The following is an 18,550-nucleotide window of genomic DNA, read 5'->3' as shown; positions in this document are numbered from 1 at the left end:
GCCATTGTATGTCCACCCTCATACCTTTCAGTGTAGTCTCCCAATCTACCATGGTCAACTTGTCCCTCATACCCTTGTAGTTTCCTCTGTTTAGATTGAAGACCTTAGTTTCAGATTGGACTACATCACTCTCAAACTTAATGTAAAATATCAATCATATTATGGTCACTTGTCCCTAAAGGCCCCTTTACCACAAGATTATTGATTTGTAGGATTCGCAAAATTGAACTTTATATTATAAGGGTCGAATGGCAGAAGAGGCCATGATTTTAAAGACTGTTTTAAAAGAAGCCCAGGAAAAGGGGGCATTCAAAATGTCCGTCAGACCCCGTGACTAAGCTTTGGACACTTTTAAAAATGATTCCTGCAGTCCTCAGACAGTTTTGTGGATTCAACCCACAGTAAGTTCTGGAAGCCGTTTCTGAGTAAACGAAACCAGGACATCTGCATAAATGCATATAGATTGGGTACAGATCCAAACAGATCGGCCTGTAGATAAAGGCCATCTAAATGTTTACCCAGACAAAGGGTACAGTTTCATATTCATGAGGAAAGCATCAAGGACTCGTTAAAGACATCTGCAGGACATTAAAAACAATGAAGGTCATTCTAGACCAGAGATGGCCCGTTACCGGCCATCCCGACTATACTTAAAAATATAATAACTCCCCGTTATGACCCAAGCCCGCCAAAAGTAAAAACAAAAGACTACCTTGATTTGGCGCAAGATAAGGACTTCGGATGAGAAGTATAATTGGGGGACACCCGGGGTAGTTTAGTATGCTCTTCATCATCGTGGGTCGATTATATGTCGTTCAGATGATCAGCATCATGGCATCATCTTCAGGTAGAGGGGTGAGTGTTCCAGCTTTCTGAGTTTTACAGAGCGCTGCTCTGAAGAAAATTCGCGTGGCTCCAGCAGGTTGGAGAAGAAGATCAAGAAGGTAGTCCGCATCCCGTCCCGAGGTAACTCGATCCACCCTGGATCGGGAGAAGAGACAAAAGCAAACTACAGAGGACAGCAAGATGAGGGCCAGCCCGGACTGCCTCTGACCGGGGTCGAGCAGACAATCCCCGACCCCGCCGACACCCAGGCCAGCCGGCATCCAGCCGTCCCCGACCCCCACCTCAGGAGAGAGGTGCGGCGCAGCTCGCTGGAGCTCCACAGACCACGTGGAGACAGGACGCCTGGAAGGATCAAAACGCAAGACTTCAAAACCTTACACGTTTCCAATTGGACTGGTGAGCATGTTTTCTGGCCCTTCATAGTCAGATCTAGATAGGTTAAAGGGGGTGGACAGTTAATGGTATGATTAACATGAGTTGTTGTCCCCCGTTGTTCCGTGTATTTCCTCATTTCGTGATGATCTTTGTAAAGTATAATGGCCTAGAAATTCAGTTTGGGCCCGCCAGCTGGTTTGCGCCCAAAAGTTAGCGCTGAGCGCGGAGCCAGTTGCGCCCGTCAGATATTCGGCTTTTGCGCCCCAAGTCGGAACCGGGCGCTATTCCAGGGTGTGCCCGCCCCCGCTTGGGGCGCTGAAACTGAATTTCAGCGCTGTAGGCGCCGCTGCGCCACCCGATGCGGTGCGGCAGGCTGCGGTACTGCAGGCCTCCTCCTTCTCTTAAGGTGGAGGTGCCTGCAACGGGGAGATCGCCGCTGGATTGTGCCGGCAAATGAGCCCGGCACCACGGAGAAGTGCCGGGCTCGCGGAAAGCAGCCAGCAATGCTGCGGGGGGGGGGTCGGGTGGTGGAGGAGGCCGGGGAAGGAGGTGCGGGCAGGCGGCGGCCGAAAAAGGGGCCGGCCGCACCTCCACCTTTATGCGCCTCACTAAGGCTGCAGTAAGGCCCTGGTCTCCGGATGTAAGTAGCGGCCGCCACGGAGGAGGCGGCGGCAACTGAATATGGGATTCGGGCCGGCATCGGGGTGGAACCGGGGCACTGCGCACACCGATGACGTCATCGGTGCCGGCGCAGCGCTACCGGCTACCGCCGCCATTGCCGCAGCGCTGAATATCAGCGCGATCTCCTCTATTGGCGCAAAAGCCCTCTTTGGGCGAAAACTGGGCGCAAAGCCAACCGAATTTCTAGGCCAATATGTCTGTATCCGTTTTAGTTAGCAATGTACTGTTTTGAGTTGTTTTTCCCTCCCATGCACTCCCTTATTCTGCTTGCATTTGATTTGTATGTTTTCCATTTGCAATAAAATTTCATTTCGTTTCATTCAACTTGGTCTACCAGGGTTTTCTCTGCATTGTGGTTCCTGCACCTACGTCCAGTGTCGAGAATCTAAGGGGTGAGTGGGTCGAACCACTCAAAGTTTTACTGTGCAACCGGGAGGGGAAGAGAGAGGCCTCTAGGGAGAGAAACCTCTGCGAACCCCGAAGGACCGAAACCCCTTACAGATTAGCCCTTTCTCATTACACAGTACCAGATCCAGAATAGCCTGTGGTTCCTCCACATACTGATCCAGGAAACCATCTCGCATTAATTTTGCTAGTACTGTTTTTTTACTAATAATTGGCCAGAACTTTGGATCCCCATGGGTGAGTACGCGCTGTGTACTCATGCGTAGGCCCAACGAAAGTGCCGGTTTCGAGCATGCACTGTGCATGCGCTGGAAACCGGAACTTCCGTGCCCTTAAAGGAAGGGGTTCACAGGTCGAACGCGTGCGCCGGAGAGGCAGCGCGTATGCCTGGAATTTCTGGGTTTTTTGCAGGTCTCTCCAGGAGGGTAAGTCTCCAGGAGCTATGCTTTTAAAAAGCAGTCACAGGGCCTGCTTTTAACAAGGTAAGTGGTGAATTAAGTTACATTAAAACATTTTTTCCACAGGTTTATTATTTTTAAATACGTTAAAGAAAGGTAAGTTTATTTTTAGCCCCTTTAGAAACTGTAATTACTGTAATTTTTCAAAAATTTAAAATATTGTTTAAAATAGTTATTTTATGTAATTTATAGTTATTTTAAAAATGTGATTTTTAAAAAATTTATTTGAGGTTTTGGTGATGTTTTGGGGCTGAATTGTATTCATAGATTTGACAGGTCTTCCTGTCAAATCTATGAATGAAGCATTCCCTGCTACCATTGGCTCTCCATGGCCCACGTGATCCCAGGGGATGCTTCGAGCTAACTGCGCCCCTGGGATACACAAGCACTGTGCGCCGGCAGTTGGAGGAGGCCCAGGATCGGAATCCCATGTGGGCCCACAGCTCAACGGCTGGCGCGCTAGGTAAGTGCAGGTCGGGGGGGCTTGCACCCGCGGGAAGCCCCCCGACCCGAATTTCTGGGCCATTCATTTCTTTAAGTTCCTCATTCTCGTCACGCCCATGGTTTTCTCGTATTTCTGGGCGGGGCGAGACCGTGGAGGGATTTGAAAACAAGGATGAGGATTTTGATATCGAGGCGCTGCTTAACCGGGAGGCAATGTAGGCCAGCGAGCACAGGGGGAGATGGGTGAACGGGACTTGGAGCGAGTTAGGACATGGGCAGCAGAGTTTTGGATGACCTCAAGTTTACGTAGGGTGGAATGTGGAAGGCCAGCCAGGAGTGTGTTGGAATAGTCAAGTCTAGAGGTAACAAAGGCATGGATGAGGGTTTCAGCAGCAGATGAGCTGAGGCAAGGGCGGAAGTCATAGAGTTATAACGGCACAGAAGGAGGCCATTCGGCCCATCGAGTCCATGCCGGCTCTCTGTAGAGCAATCCAGTCAGTCCCATTCCCCCGCTCTATCCCCGTAGCCCTGCAAGTTCATTTCGCTCAAGTGCCTATCCAGTCTCCCCTTGAAAACATTGAGAAATTCGGCTGTTAGCGCCACCGATTAGCGCCTAAAGAGGCCGAAAAGTGGGGCGCTAGCCAATTTCCGGCCGGGCGCAGGGCGCATAGCGCCTCGCCTCATATTGAGCATGCATTTAGCGCCGGTGCTAAATCTTAGCGCCCGCTCATGGGCGCAGGCAGATTATGATGTCATTTGAGTGTGCAACGCCTTTTGGGCGCCCCGGACCGGAAATTCAGTGGCGCCCCCCTCCGTAGCGCCTGGCGCTAATAGTGACAGCTTACCTGGAACCTTACCAAGTCGCTCTCGGGCTGGAGGAGCGTTATTTAAAGGGGACTGGTATGGTTTAAAAGCGGCAGCCATTTTTGGAGCACAACTTTCTCGAGAGCTACAAAGAGTTGCTGAGCTGCACACTGAGAGCCATTTGACCACTGAGCCAGTGCAGGCAGACGATCTTCAGCCTTCTGACCATCACCTTGCTGTTGGTGAGCCTTAACAACGGGGAACCTTCCTGTGGGCACTTATTATGGGGGCTGCATTGGAGGGGAGCGTCCTGCTGCTAAAGCATCGGGGAAGGGCACAGAGAAACATGGAGAGAGGGGCAGGCATGGCCAGACAGAGGAGGGTCAACAGACGTCGCCACAGCAGACCTTACGCTGGCAGGGTTTTCCGACAGCAGTTTTCCTACATAGACATGTCGGAGGAGCAGTGTATCAGAAGGCTGCGCTTTACAAAGGAGGTGGTGACTGAGCTGTGCCAGCTGCTTCAGCTAGATCTGCAGCCTCAGATAAGGTGCAGGACATCTCTGTCGGTGGCTGAGAAGATGCTTGCTGCCCTGAACTTCTACGCGAGCGGCTCTTCTCAGGCTGTGCATCAGAGGCTGATCAGAAGTAGCTTCTAGGCCCCTCTCACGGAATGCTTGCTGCCATTCCAAGAACAGGAATGGAACCGGTCTGATACCCCCAAGCCTGTGAAGGGCAAGATGCATGTAAATAGCAGACATGGCCATTGTAAATGAAGAAAGTGTTTTATTACACAAAATGTGGTTCCTTCAAACATGAGAAAGCAATGGCAACAGAAAGCAAAACGAATACACTGACACATAACTATTATCTCACACCCGGGAGACTGTCCAAAACATAAATCACATTCCGACCATCTTCCTTGGCCTTGATTCCACTGCGCCAGCCAAAGCATCCAATGCCCCATCAGTGAAGCGTTCCGCCCTCTGCCTCACCCTTTCCATGTTTTGCTAGGCTGGTGCGCCACAGGTAGGCTCCCACCGATTTGAAGGCCTACAAGGCAGTGAGTGTGTCTGGTGATCCTAATTGACCCGCCCCTTTAAGAGCTGTCCGGCGCCAGTGTGTCTCAGGGTCAGTGATTATTGAGAGCACCTGCGCTGCGCCTGGCCGCCGCGAAATTGGGTTGCGCCGCCGGGTTAGCGCCTTAGGAGTCCCGTGCAGCGCCTGATTTAACGCCGCAATCACCATCAGGGGCGCAGCTACCCAATACCTAGGTGGCGCTAAACTTAGCGCTTCGCCAGGATTAGCGCCCCAAATGGGGCGATACCGAATTTCTAGCCCTGAGTGTCTCCGCTTCCACCAGTCCCGGTGGGGAAATCTACTGGAGGATCGCAAACTGGCTGCCGCGTCTCCCACATAACAACAGTGACCACACTCCAAAAGTACTTCATTGGCTGTAAAGTGCTTTGAGATGTCCGGTGGTCGTGAAAGGCGCTATATAAATGCAAGTCATTCTTTCTTTCAAAATACAACTGTCGAAGAACCCTTGGCGAGTTGCTGCAGTGCATCTTGTAGAGGTGTAAGGCTCGCAAAATTACACAGAAGTAAGAAAGAAGAGATATTGGACTGGTTGAATTAATATTGGACTAAAAGGGCTTAAAATCAAAACCCCAGGAAGATTTGGCTAGTTTTAAAAGGCATGTTCAGGCCTGTGGAAAACTGTGACAAAGGGGAGATGGGATGGGCCCCCTGAAACACAGACAGTTTGAGTATTGGGCCGTCTGGGAATGTTCTGGGCCACCCCAACCTTCTACATAAGGACAATAAAACCTGTTCCCGCCGAAACTCACAGAGCCACCAAGAACATGAATAAAACAATACATGCCAACAGTCAACAAAACAAAGAACATGGCCCCAGCAGGAATAGACAATCAAACCTGCTGTGCAGGATATCTACCTTGAGAGGTGCCGGGGGAAGGCCCTGAGAATCATCAAAGACGCGAGTCACCCCAGCCACAACCTCTTCGCCCTGCTCCCGTCCGGTAAAAGATACCGAAGCATACGGTCTCGTACCAGCAGGTTTCGAAACAGCTTCTACCCCCAGGCCATAAGACTCATGAACGAATAATTTATTATTATTTATTACTGTTGTTTTATTTATTATTACTGTCTTTCTATTCGTATTTCTATCATTGTTATGCCATATTTATTCCAATGTTGGGAGGACTTGTAAAAATCAACATTTCATTGTGCAGTACACACGTCTGCTGCATATATGACAAATAAAATTGAATTGAATTGAATTGAATTGAAAACAGCAGTTTAAAACCAATCAGAAAGATTTCCAAAATGCTTTACACGTTTTAAACTGGTTTCAAGGCAATCCCAAAACCAGTTGAAGGCCAATTAAAGTTAGATGGACCATCCCCGAAGCTCGTTAAAGTTTTAAAACATATTAAAAATAAGGAGCCCGCCAAATTTAACAAAGGATTCAGAGATTTGGCGGTCAGATAAGCCAGGCCTCAAAACAGTATAATTGAAGCCTGCTTCTTCAGTGAAACAGATCATCATCGGAGCACACAGCCAGCACGTTGAGTTCAGTACAGGAGAGAAAGGACGGTTCAAAAAAAGATCTCATCATCACCGTACTTAGAATCGGAGACTTGAAGAAAGAAGAACAAAACAGAAGGCCTCAAGAAACCAACAACTACCAATATTACCACCAACCAGGTAATAGTGGGCCACCGCGACCAACAAGAAACCAACCAACAAGAAGTCGAAAATCCACAAACTTGTTTCCACTCTACAGGCTAGTCTGACTTACCCCTGGGTCAGATTTGACACAAAAGACTCTAAAAACTTATACCTAACCAAAGAAAATTGTGTACTTACCCGATAAATCCAACTACGCAGCTAACCGCATCAGCGGACAGACCAAGACTGAAGACCCAGCGCAGGTGCAGTCTTCTACCATGTCCGGGGTACGGCAGGCCCCAACCGCCAGAACTAAAGAGAACCCCGAAATCGCGAACCTCTACAATCTGTCAAGAAAGTCGTTTGGTGAGCATTTCCTGGTCCTCTAGTTTTCAACCCAGTTAGGATAGTGGGGTTGGGAGGGTAAGGGATTTTGTCTATTGTAATTCGCCCTCGCATATTCTGAGTGTTCCCCACCCTTTTAGAGTATAAGTTTTATTGTATTGTATATTTTCCTGTCTCAAAATAAAGATCTCAATTCTTTTGACCAACCCAGGTGTCTGTTGCAAGTTCATTACAACCCCCAAATAAGTCCAAAGTCAAGAACCAAAGGAATGGGAGCGATTCGAACCACTCAGGATGTCAGACGTGAAGCTGACCACATACACCACCCCTTACAGAGGGTACACACTGCAGCCGCGGTGCGCCGGTGGTGGAGGGAGTGAATGTTTAAGGTGGTGGATGGGGTGCCGATCAAGCGGGCTTGCTTTGTCCTGGATGGTGTCGAGCTTCTTGAGTGTTGTTGGAGCTGCAACTCATCCAGGCAAGTGGAGAGTATTCCATCACACTCCTGACTTGTGGCATGTAGATGGTGGAAAGGCTTTAGGGAGTCAGGAGGTGAGACACTTGCCACAGAATACCCAGCCTCTGACCTGCTCTTGTTGCCACAGTATTTATGTGGCTGGTCCAGTTGGGTTTCTGGTCAATGGTGACCCCCCAGGATGTTGATGCTGGGGGGCTGAGGAACGTTGCATTGGCACCATGCTGTTGCTCTTGGAGTGACTTGAGGTTTTGCAACAAGCGAGATGAGCATAAAATCTTGAAGAAAAGAAAAAGACTTGCATTTCTATAGCGCCTTTCACGACCACCGGACGTCTCAAAGCGCTTTACAGCCAATGAAGTACTTTTGAAATGTAGTCACTGTTGTAATGTAGGAAACGCGGCAGCCAATTTGCGCACAGCAAGCTCCCACAAACAGCAATGGGATAACTGAGCAGATAATCTGTTTTTAGTGATGTTGGTTGAGGGATAAATATTGGCCCCAGGACACCGGGGAGAACTCCCCTCCCCTGCTCTTCTTCGAAATCGAGCCATGGGATCTTTTACGTCCACCTGAGAGGGCAGACACAGTCCACGGTTTTAACGTCTCATCCGAAAGACGGCACCTCCGACAGTGCGCCGCTCCCTCAGTACTGCCCCTCCGACAGTGCGGCGCTCCCTCAGTACTGCCCCTCCGACAGTGCGGCGCTCCCTCAGTACTGCCCCTCCGACAGTGCAGCGTTCCCTCAGTACCGGCCCTCTGACAGTGTGGCGCTCCCTCAGTACTGCCCCTCCGACAGTGCGGCGCTCCCTCAGTACTGCCCCTCCGACGGTGCAGCGCTCCCTCAGTACCGGCCCTCTGACAGTGTGGCGCTCCCTCAGTACTGCCCCTCCGACAGTGCGGCGCTCCCTCAGTACTGCCCCTCCGACGGTGCAGCGCTCCCTCAGTACTGCCTCTCCGACAGTGCGGCACTCCCTCAGTACTGCCCCTCCGACAGTGCGGCGCTCCCTCAGTACTGCCCCTCCGACAGTGCAGCGCTCCCTCAGTACTGCCGGTCGAACATTCCCCCGTTCTCCACGGAAGCCCCGGGACGCCGAGGGAGGCTGTTCGGCCCACCCCTACGCTGCTGGCCCCCTTGAACCCACCCCCCAAGGCCAACCCTTGCAATCTCCCAATAAATAAAGGTTTTCCCCCCCACACTTCCATCAATCTCTCTCTATTTCTCTCTATCAGTGGAACAGCAGCAGGGGCGCCGTTCTTTCTTTCCCTCTTGGGCTCCCTTCTTAAAAAAAACGTGGTTCAGGCTCCATTGCTGCTCAATTTCCCACTAGGCCGCGGCTGGTCCGGTTGCTAGGAGACCGTCAAGAGCGGTACGAGGCGGGGAGGGGGGCAGCAGTGCGCAGGCGCGGCGGGCTGAGGGGTGGGCGAGGCCGGCGTCCTGACGTAGGCTTGTGGCAGCAGAGGCAAGGAGGTGGCGTCATGACGTCGCAGCGGGGCTCAATGTGGCAGGCGTCTTGACGTCGCAGCGGGGTTCCATGGCCGGCGTCATGTCGTCACTTCGGGGCACCGGCGGCTGGGCCTTTGGAGGCGTTGAGCAAGGGGGCGGGATGGCGTCGTGACGTCTCTGCGGGGCGCAGCGGGGCAGCGAGGTCTGGATTGGACGGCGCTGTTGCCCCGAACGTCACGGCGTTGCTGCGGGGCGCGGCTGGCCTAACGTCATGACGTTAGGACGGGCGGGCGGAGAAGAAGATGGCGGCGCTGAGAGGAGGTGAGTTGGAGAAGCTGGAGAATTGATTCAGCTCCTGATTCCTCTCCACCATCTACAAGGCACAAGTCAGGAGTGTGATGGAACACTCTACTTGCCTGGATGAGTTGCAGCTCCAACAACACTCAAGAAGCTCGAAACCATCCAGGACAAAGCAGCCCGCTTGATTGGCACTCCCTCCACCACCGGCGTACCGTGGCTGCAGTGTGTACCATCTACAAGATGCACTGCAGCAACTCGTCAAGGCTTCTTTGGCAGCACCTCCCAAACCCGCGGCCTCTACCACCTGGAAGGACAAGGGCAGCAGGCGCATGTGAACCCCACCACCTCCAAGTTCCACCTCCAAGTCACACACCATCCTGACTTGGAAATATATCGGCCGATCCTTCATCGTCGCTGGGTCAAAATCCTGGAACTCCCTCCCTAACAGCACCGTGGGGGCACCTTCACCACACGGACTGCAGCGGGCCAAGAAGTCGGCTCACCACCGCCACCTTCTCAAGCTCCACCTCCGCACGCCATCCCGACTTGGAACGATATCGGCCGTTCCTTCCAGATCCCAGAGCTCCCTTTTCCCCCTAGACGGGGACTGCAGCGGTCGGAGGAGGAGGAGCTGGCTGTCGAATGAGAGAGAGGGCTTCGAGCGGAGATGCTTTCTCGCCACCTGCCTCTCTCCTGGAGATTTGCCCTCAGGACTGAGATGAGGAGGAGGAGGAGGAGGGATTTCTTTGCTGGGAGGGTTGCGAGTTGTTGGAATTCTCTGGCCCCCACCTCCCCCCCCCCCTGTTATGGAGGGCCCGTAGGTGCTCAGACGTTGAGTATGTTCAAATATTGGACACCGGGAAGAAGTCCCCTTCGCTCATCTTTGAAATAGTGGCCCCGTGGGATCTTTTACGTCGACCCGAGGGAGCAGACGGGACCCTCGGTTTAACATCACGCCCGAAAGACTGCAATTCCGTCAGTGTCTCATCGCACTTGAGAAGGTGGTGGTGAACTGCCTTCTTGAACCGCTGCAGTCCGTGTGGTGAGGGTGCTCCCACAGTGCTGTTAGGGAGTCAGTTCCAGGATTTTGACCCAGCGACGATGAAGGAACGGCCGATATATTTCCAAGTCAGGATTGTGTGTGACTTGGAGGGGAACATGTTCCCCTGCGCCTGCAGCCCTTGTTCTTCTAGGTGGTAGAGGTCGCGGGTTTGGGAGGTGCTGCCGAAGAAGCCTTGGCGAGTTGCTGCAGTGCATCTTGTAGATGGTACACACTGCAGCCACGGTGCACCGGTGGTGGAGGGAGTGAATGTTTAAGGTGGTTGATGGGGTGCCGATCAAGCGGGCTGCTTTGTCTTGGATGGTGTTGAGCTTCTTGAGTGTTGTTGGAGCTGCACTCATCCAGGCAAGTGGAGAGTGTTCCATCACACTCCTGACTTGTGCCTTGTAGATGGTGGAAAGGCTTTGGGGAGTCAGGAGGTGAGACACTCACCACAGAATACTGGGTGTCTGACCTGCTCTTGTGGGCACAGTATTTATGTGGCTGGTCCAGTTAAGTTCCTGGTCCATGGTGACCCCCAGGATGTTGATGGTGGGGGATTCGGCGATGGTAATGCCGTTGAATGTCAAGGGGAGGTGGTTAGACTCTCGCTTGTTGGAGACAGTCATTGCCTGGCACTTGTGTGACGCAAATGTTACCTGCCACTTATCAGCCCAATGCTGAATGTCGTCCAGGTCTTGCTGCATGCGGGCAGGGCAAGTCTTCAGCACGATAGCCGGGATGTTGTCGGGGCCCATATCCATTGCTGTATCCAGTGCGCTCAGCCGTTTCGTGATGTCACGTGGAGAGAATCGAATTGGCTGAAGACTGGCTTCTGCGATGGTGGGGACCTCGGGAGGAGGCCGATATTGATCATCCACTCGGCACTTCTGGCTGAAGATGGTTGCAAACGCTTCAGCCTTGCCTTTTGCACTCACGTGCTGGGCTCCACCATTGAGGTTTGGGATATTCATGGAGCCTCCTCCTCCCGTTAGTTGTTTAATGGTCCATCACCATTCACGACTGGATGTGGCAGGACTGCAGAGCTTTGATCTGATCTGTTGATTGTGGGATCGCTTATCTCTGTCTATAGCAGGTTGCTTTTGCTGTGTAACATGCATGTAGTCCTGTGTTGCAGCTTCCCCAGGTTGGCACCTCATTTTTAGGTACGCCTGGTGCTGCTCCCGGCATGCACGTCTGCACTCCTTATTGAACCAGGGTTGGTCCCCTGGCTTGATGGTAAGGGTAGAGTGAGGGATATGCCAGGCCATGAGACTACAGATTGTGGTGGAATACAATGCTGCAGCTGCTGATGGCCCACAGCGCCTCATGGATGCCCAGTTTTGAGCTGCTAGATCTGTTCTGAATCTATCCCATTTATCACGGTGGTATTGCCACACAGCATGATGGAGGATGTCCTCAGTGTGAAGACCGGACCTCGTCTCCACAAGGACTGTGCGGTGGTCACTGCTACCAATGCTGTCATGGACAGATGCATCTGCGACAGGTAGATTGGTGAGGACGAGGTCGAGTAGGGTTTTCCCTCGTGTTGGTTCTCTCACCACCTGTCGCAGGCCCAGACTGGCAGCTCTGTCCTTCCGGACTCGGCCAGCTCGGTCAGTAGTGGTGCTACCGAGCCACTCTTGGTGATGGACATTGAAGTCCCCCACCCAGAGTACATTCTGCGCCCTTGCTACTCTCAGTGCTTCTTCCAAGTGGTGTTCAACATGGAGGAGAACTGATTCATCAGCTGAGGGAGGGCGGTAGGTGGTAATCAGCAGGAGGTTTCCTTGCCCATGCTTCACCTGAAGCCATGAGACTTCATGGGGTCCGGAGTCAATGTTGAGGATTCCCAGGGCCACTCCTTCCTGACTGTATACCACTGTGTCGCCACCCCTGGTGGGTCTGTCCTGCCGGTGGGACAGGACATACCCAGGGATGGTGATGGAGGAGCTTGGGACTTTGGCTGAAAGGTACGATTCTGTGAGTATGACTATGTCAGGCTGTTGCTTGACTAGTCTGTGGGACAGCTCTCCCAATTTTGGCACAAGTCCCCAGATGTTGGTGAGGAGGATTTTGCAGGGTCGACTGGGCTGGGTGTGCCGTTGCCGTGTCCGTAGCCGGTGCCGAGGTCGATGCTGGGTGGTCTGTGCGGTTTTATTCTTACTGTTTTTCGTAGTGGTTTGTTACAACTGAGTGACTCGCTGGGCCATTTCAGAGGGCAGTTAAGAGTCAACCACATTGCTGTGGGTCTGGAGTCACATATCGGCCAGACCGGGTAAGGACGGTAGATTTCCTTCCCTAAAGGACATTAGTGAAGCAGATGGGTTTTTACAATCCGACAGTTTCGTGGTTATAATTACTGATACTGGCTTTTTATTCCAAATTTATTTAATTACTGCTGTACCTGCCCTGGGAGTGTTTGATGGGACAGTGTAGAGGGAGCTTTACTCTGTATCTAACCCATGCTGTACCTGCCCTGGGAGTGTTTGATGGGACAGTGTAGAGGGAGCTTTACTCTGTATCTAACCCGTGCTGTACCTGCCCTGGGAGTGTTTGATGGGACAGTGTAGAGGGAGCTTTACTCTGTATCTAACCTGTGCTGTACCTGCCCTGGGAGTGTTTGATGGGACAGTGTAGAGGGAGCTTTACTCTGTATCTAACCTGTGCTGTACCTGCCCTGGGAGTGTTTGATGGGACAGTGTAGAGGGAGCTTTACTCTGTATCTAACCTGTGCTGTACCTGCCCTGGGAGTGTTTGATGGGACAGTGTAGAGGGAGCTTTACTCTGTATCTAACCTGTGCTGTACCTGCCCTGGGAGTGTTTGATGGGACAGTGTAGAGGGAGCTTTACTCTGTATCTAACCCATGCTGTACCTGCCCTGGGAGTGTTTGATGGGACAGTGTAGAGGGAGCTTTACCCTGTATCTAACCCATGCTGTACCTGCCCTGGGAGTGTTTGATGGGACAGTGTAGAGGGAGCTTTACTCTGTATCTAACCCGTGCTGTACCTGCCCTGGGAGTGTGTGATGGGACAGTGTAGAGGGAGCTTTACTCTGTATCTAACCCGTGCTGTACCTGCCCTGGGAGTGTTTGATGGGACAGTGTAGAGGGAGCTTTACTCTGTATCTAACCCGTGCTGTACCTGCCCTGGGAGTGTTTGATGGGACAGTGTAGAGGGAGCTTTACTCTGTATCTAACCTGTGCTGTACCTGCCCTGGGAGTGTTTGATGGGACAGTGTAGAGGGAGCTTTACTCTGTATCTAACCCGTGCTGTACCTGCCCTGGGAGTGTGTGATGGGACAGTGTAGAGGGAGCTTTACTCTGTATCTAACCTGTGCTGTACCTGCCCTGGGAGTGTTTGATGGGACAGTGTAGAGGGAGCTTTACTCTGTATCTAACCCGTGCTGTACCTGCCCTGGGTGTGTTTGATGGGACAGTGTAGAGGGAGCTTTACTCTGTATCTAACCCGTGCTGTACCTGCCCTGGGAGTGTTTGATGGGACAGTGTAGAGGGAGCTTTACTCTGTATCTAACCCGTGCTGTACCTGCCCTGGGAGTGTTTGATGGGACAGTGTAGAGGGAGCTTTACTCTGTATCTAACCCATGCTGTACCTGCCCTGGGAGTGTTTGATGGGACAGTGTAGAGGGAGCTTTACCCTGTATCTAACCCATGCTGTACCTGCCCTGGGAGTGTTTGATGGGACAGTGTAGAGGGAGCTTTACTCTGTATCTAACCCGTGCTGTACCTGCCCTGGGAGTGTGTGATGGGACAGTGTAGAGGGAGCTTTACTCTGTATCTAACCCGTGCTGTACCTGCCCTGGGAGTGTTTGATGGGACAGTGTAGAGGGAGCTTTACTCTGTATCTAACCCGTGCTGTACCTGCCCTGGGAGTGTTTGATGGGGCAGTGTAGAGGGAGCTTTACTCTGTATCTAACCCGTGCTGTACCTGCCCTGGGAGTGTGTGATGGGACAGTGTAGAGGGAGCTTTACTCTGTATCTAACCCATACTGTACCTGCCCTGGGAGTGTTTGATGGGACAGTGTAGAGGGAGCTTTACTCTGTATCTAACTCCGTGCTGTACCTGCCCTGGGAGTGTTTGATGGGACAGTGTAGAGGGAGCTTTACTCTGTATCTAACCCATGCTGTACCTGCCCTGGGAGTGTTTGATGGGACAGTGTAGAGGGAGCTTTACTCTGTATCTAACCCGTGCTGTAATCTAATGATCTGATCCTTGCCCCCGACTGTTTTGACCGAGGGCGAAGGGGCCTTGCAGCCAGGCTCTGACCCTGGGCTGTTAACGGATGGGTGTGATTGGGTTCTCTTTTTCTTAACCGAGGATGACTTGCTTCCACATTAAAAATGAGTTCTCAGGTGACTGATGAGTCCAATGCGGGACCTACAGTCTCTGTCACAGGTGGGGCAGACGGTGGTTGAAGGGGCGGGTGGATGGGGTGCTTGGGTTGACGTGCACTCCTTGCGCTGCCTGCGCTTGGCTTCCGCTTGTTCCCGGCGAAGAGACTCGAGGTGTTCGGCACCTTCCCGGATGCTTCTCCTCCACTTTGTGCGGTCTTGGGCCAGGGATTCCCAGGTGTCGGTGGGGATGTTACACTTTTTCCAAGGCGGCTTTGAGGGTGTCCTTGAAGTGTTTCCTCTGTCCACCTGGGGCTCTCTTGCCGTGCCGGAGCTCCGAGTAGAGCGCTTGTTTTGGGAGTCTCGTATTGGGCATGTGGACAATGTGACCCGTCCATCGGAGCTGATCGAGTGTGGTCAAAGCTTCGATGCTGGGGATGTTGGCCTGAGCGAGAACACTGACATTGGTGCGCCGATCCTGCCAATGGATTTGCAGGATCTTGCGGAGGCAGCATTGGTGGTACCTCTCCAGTGCTTTGAGGTGCCTGCTGTACATGGTCCATGTCTCTGAGGCAGACAGCAGGGCAGGTATCACTGCTGCTCTGTAGACCATGAGCTTAGTGCCGGGTTTGAGGTCCTGGTCTTCAAACACTCTCTTCCTCAGGTGATGTGACACGCGTTGACTCCCTGTGTGTGCGTTTCTGTTTTTCAGTTCCGCGAGGGTGCATCCACACCTTCCTGACGGTCAGAGCGGTGAGTGAACATCCTGTGAGGGAGAGGGAAGGGAAGTGGGGAGCAAGTGGTGGGAGTGGGAATCTCCAGATAGCTCTTGCAGTTTAATCCGGTGAACACGCAAGTCCAAACAGTGTAGAGAGAGCTTTACTCTATATCTAACCCGTGCTGTACCTGACCTGGGAGTGTTTGATGGGGACAGTGTAGAGGGAGCTTTACTCTGTATCTAACCTGTGCTGTACCTGCCCTGGGAGTGTTTGATGGGACAGCGTAGAGGGAGCTTTACTCTGTATCTAACCCGTGCTGTACCTGCCCTGGGAGTGTTTGATGGGACAGTGCAGAGGGAGCTTTACTTTGTATCTCACCCCGTGCTGTACCTGCCCTGGGAGTGTTTGATGGGACAGCGTAGAGGGAGCTTTACTCTGTATCTAACCCCGTGCTGTACCTGCCCTGGGAGTGTTTGATGGGACAGTGCAGAGGGAGCTTTACTTTGTATCTCACCCCGTGCTGTACCTGCCCTGGGAGTGTTTGATGGGACAGCGTAGAGGGAGCTTTACTCTGTATCTAACCCGTGCTGTACCTGCCCTGGGAGTGTTTGATGGGACAGTGTAGAGGGAGCTTTACTCTGTATCTAACCCGTGCTGTACCTGCCCTGGGAGTGTTTGATGGGACAGTGTAGAGGGGGCTTTACTCTGTATCTAACCCGTGCTGTACCTGCCCTGGGAGTGTTTGACGGGACAGTGCAGAGGGAGCTTTACTCTGTATCTAACCCGTGCTGTACCTGCCCTGGGAAAGTGTTTCATGGGACAGCGTAGAGGGAGCTTTACTCTGTATCTAACCCCGTGCTGTACCTGCCCTGGGAGTGTTTGATGGGACAGTGTAGAGGGAGCTTTACTCTGTATCTAACCTGTGCTGTACCTGCCCTGGGAGTGTTTGATGGGACAGTGTAGCGGGAGCTTTACTCTGTATCTAACCTGTGCTGTACCTGCCCTGGGAGTGTTTGATGGGACAGTGCAGCGGGAGCTTTACTCTCTATCTAACCCGTGCTGTGCCTGGTACAAAGTGCTCCACTGTGTTGTTTGTGTGATTAATTGAGATGGAACCCTGTGTTTTCTGTGCCTGTAGCAGACACACCTCACGCAGTTCGCTCTTGTTGCCCCCGTTCTCGTGCGTAACCTAGCGGCAGAAGCCAAGAAGACCTACCAGCGCGAGAAACCTCACATGAACATTGGGACGATAGGACATGTCGATCACGGAAAGACCACACTCACTGCAGCGATCACCAGAGGTACTGGGTGGGATAGAGGGAGAGAGCATTAGGCTCACTGTAACAGTGATATACCCCACACCCCTCACTGTAACACTGATATACCCCACACCCCTCACTGTAACACTGATATACTCCACACCCCTCACTGTAACACTCTGATATACCCCACACCCCTCACTGTAACACTCTGATATACCCCACACCCCTCACTGTAACACTGATATACTCCACACCCCTCACTGTAACACTCTGATATACCCCACACCCCTCACTGTAACACTGATATACCCCACACCCCTCGCTGTAACACTCTCTGATATATCCCACACCCCTCACTGTAACACTGATATACTCCACACCCCTCACTGTAACACTCTGATATACCCCACACCCCTCACTGTAACACTGATATACCCCACACCCCTCGCTGTAACACTCTGATATACCCCACACCCCTCACTGTACAACTCTGATATACCCCACACCCCTCACTGTACAACTCTGATATACCCCACACCCCTCACTGTAACACTGTGATATACCCCACACCCCTCACTGTAACATTCTGATATACCCCACACCCCTCACTGTAACACTCTGATATACCCCACACCCCTCACTGTAACATTCTGATATACCCCACACCCCTCACTGTAACACTCTGATATACCCCACACCCCTCACTGTAACACTGATATACCCCACACCCCTCACTGTAACACTGATATACCCCACACCCCTCACTGTAACACTCTGATATACCCCACACCCCTCACTGTAACACTGATATACCCCACACCCCCTCACTGTAACACTCTGATATACCCCACACCCCTCACTGTAACACTGATATACTCCACACCCCTCACTGTAACACTCTGATATACCCCACACCCCTCACTGTAACACTGATATACCCCACACCCCTCGCTGTAACACTCTCTGATATATCCCACACCCCTCACTGTAACACTGATATACTCCCACACCCCTCACTGTAACACTCTGATATACCCCACACCCCTCACTGTAACACTGATATACCCCACACCCCTCGCTGTAACACTCTGATATACCCCACACCCCTCACTGTACAACTCTGATATACCCCACACCCCTCACTGTACAACTCTGATATACCCCACACCCCTCACTGTAACACTGTGATATACCCCACCCCTCACTGTAACATTCTGATATACCCCACACCCCTCACTGTAACACTCTGATATACCCCACACCCCTCACTGTAACATTCTGATATACCCCACACCCCTCACTGTAACACTCTGATATACCCCACACCCCTCACTGTAACACTGATATACCCCACACCCCTCACTGTAACACTGATATACCCCACACCCCTCACTGTAACACTGATATACCCCACACCCCTCACTGTAACACTCTGATATACCCCACACCCCTCACTGTAACACACTGATATACCCCACACCCCTCACTGTACAACTCTGATATACCCCACACCCCTCACTGTAACACTGATATACCCCACACCCCTCACTGTAACACTCTGATATACCCCACACCCCTCACTGTAACACACTGATATACCCCACACCCCTCACTGTACAACTCTGATATACCCACACCCCTCACTGTAACACTGATATACCCCACACCCCTCACTGTAACACTCTGATATACCCCACACCCCTCACTGTAACACACTGATATACCCCACACCCCTCACTGTACAACTCTGATATACCCCACACCCCTCACTGTAACACTGATATACCCCACACCCCTCACTGTAACACTCTGATATACCCCACACCCCTCACTGTAACAGTGATATACCCCACACCCCTCACTGTAACACTCTGATATACTCCACACCCCTCACTGTAACATTCT

At 52.1% G+C, this 18,550-nt stretch overlaps 1 protein-coding gene across 2 annotated transcripts; it reads left to right on the top strand.

Annotated features, from left to right (window-relative positions):
- Positions 1-9,203: 9,203 nt before the first annotated feature.
- On the top strand, positions 9,204-16,787 carry LOC147094589 (elongation factor Tu, mitochondrial-like). Of its 2 annotated transcripts, none has more exons than XM_085973936.1 (3): positions 9,204-9,294; positions 15,377-15,417; positions 16,525-16,787. In XM_085973936.1, exons 1-3 carry the CDS (start codon positions 9,276-9,278, stop codon positions 16,714-16,716), a joined length of 252 nt encoding a protein of 83 aa, XP_085830062.1. In that variant the 5' UTR covers positions 9,204-9,275; the 3' UTR covers positions 16,717-16,787. The 2 variants fall into 2 exon arrangements, with proteins under 2 accessions (XP_085830062.1, XP_085830061.1); XM_085973935.1 differs by having other exon boundaries at positions 9,227-9,294; positions 16,522-16,731.
- Positions 16,788-18,550: the final 1,763 nt, after the last annotated feature.

The sequence above is a fragment of the Somniosus microcephalus genome, unplaced genomic scaffold (genome assembly GCF_052327205.1).
Source record: "Somniosus microcephalus isolate GS21.2 unplaced genomic scaffold, FLI_Smic_1.0 unresolved_chr1, whole genome shotgun sequence".
NCBI lineage: Eukaryota > Metazoa > Chordata > Chondrichthyes > Squaliformes > Somniosidae > Somniosus > Somniosus microcephalus.
This window is presented reverse-complemented; position numbering and strand designations above follow the sequence as displayed.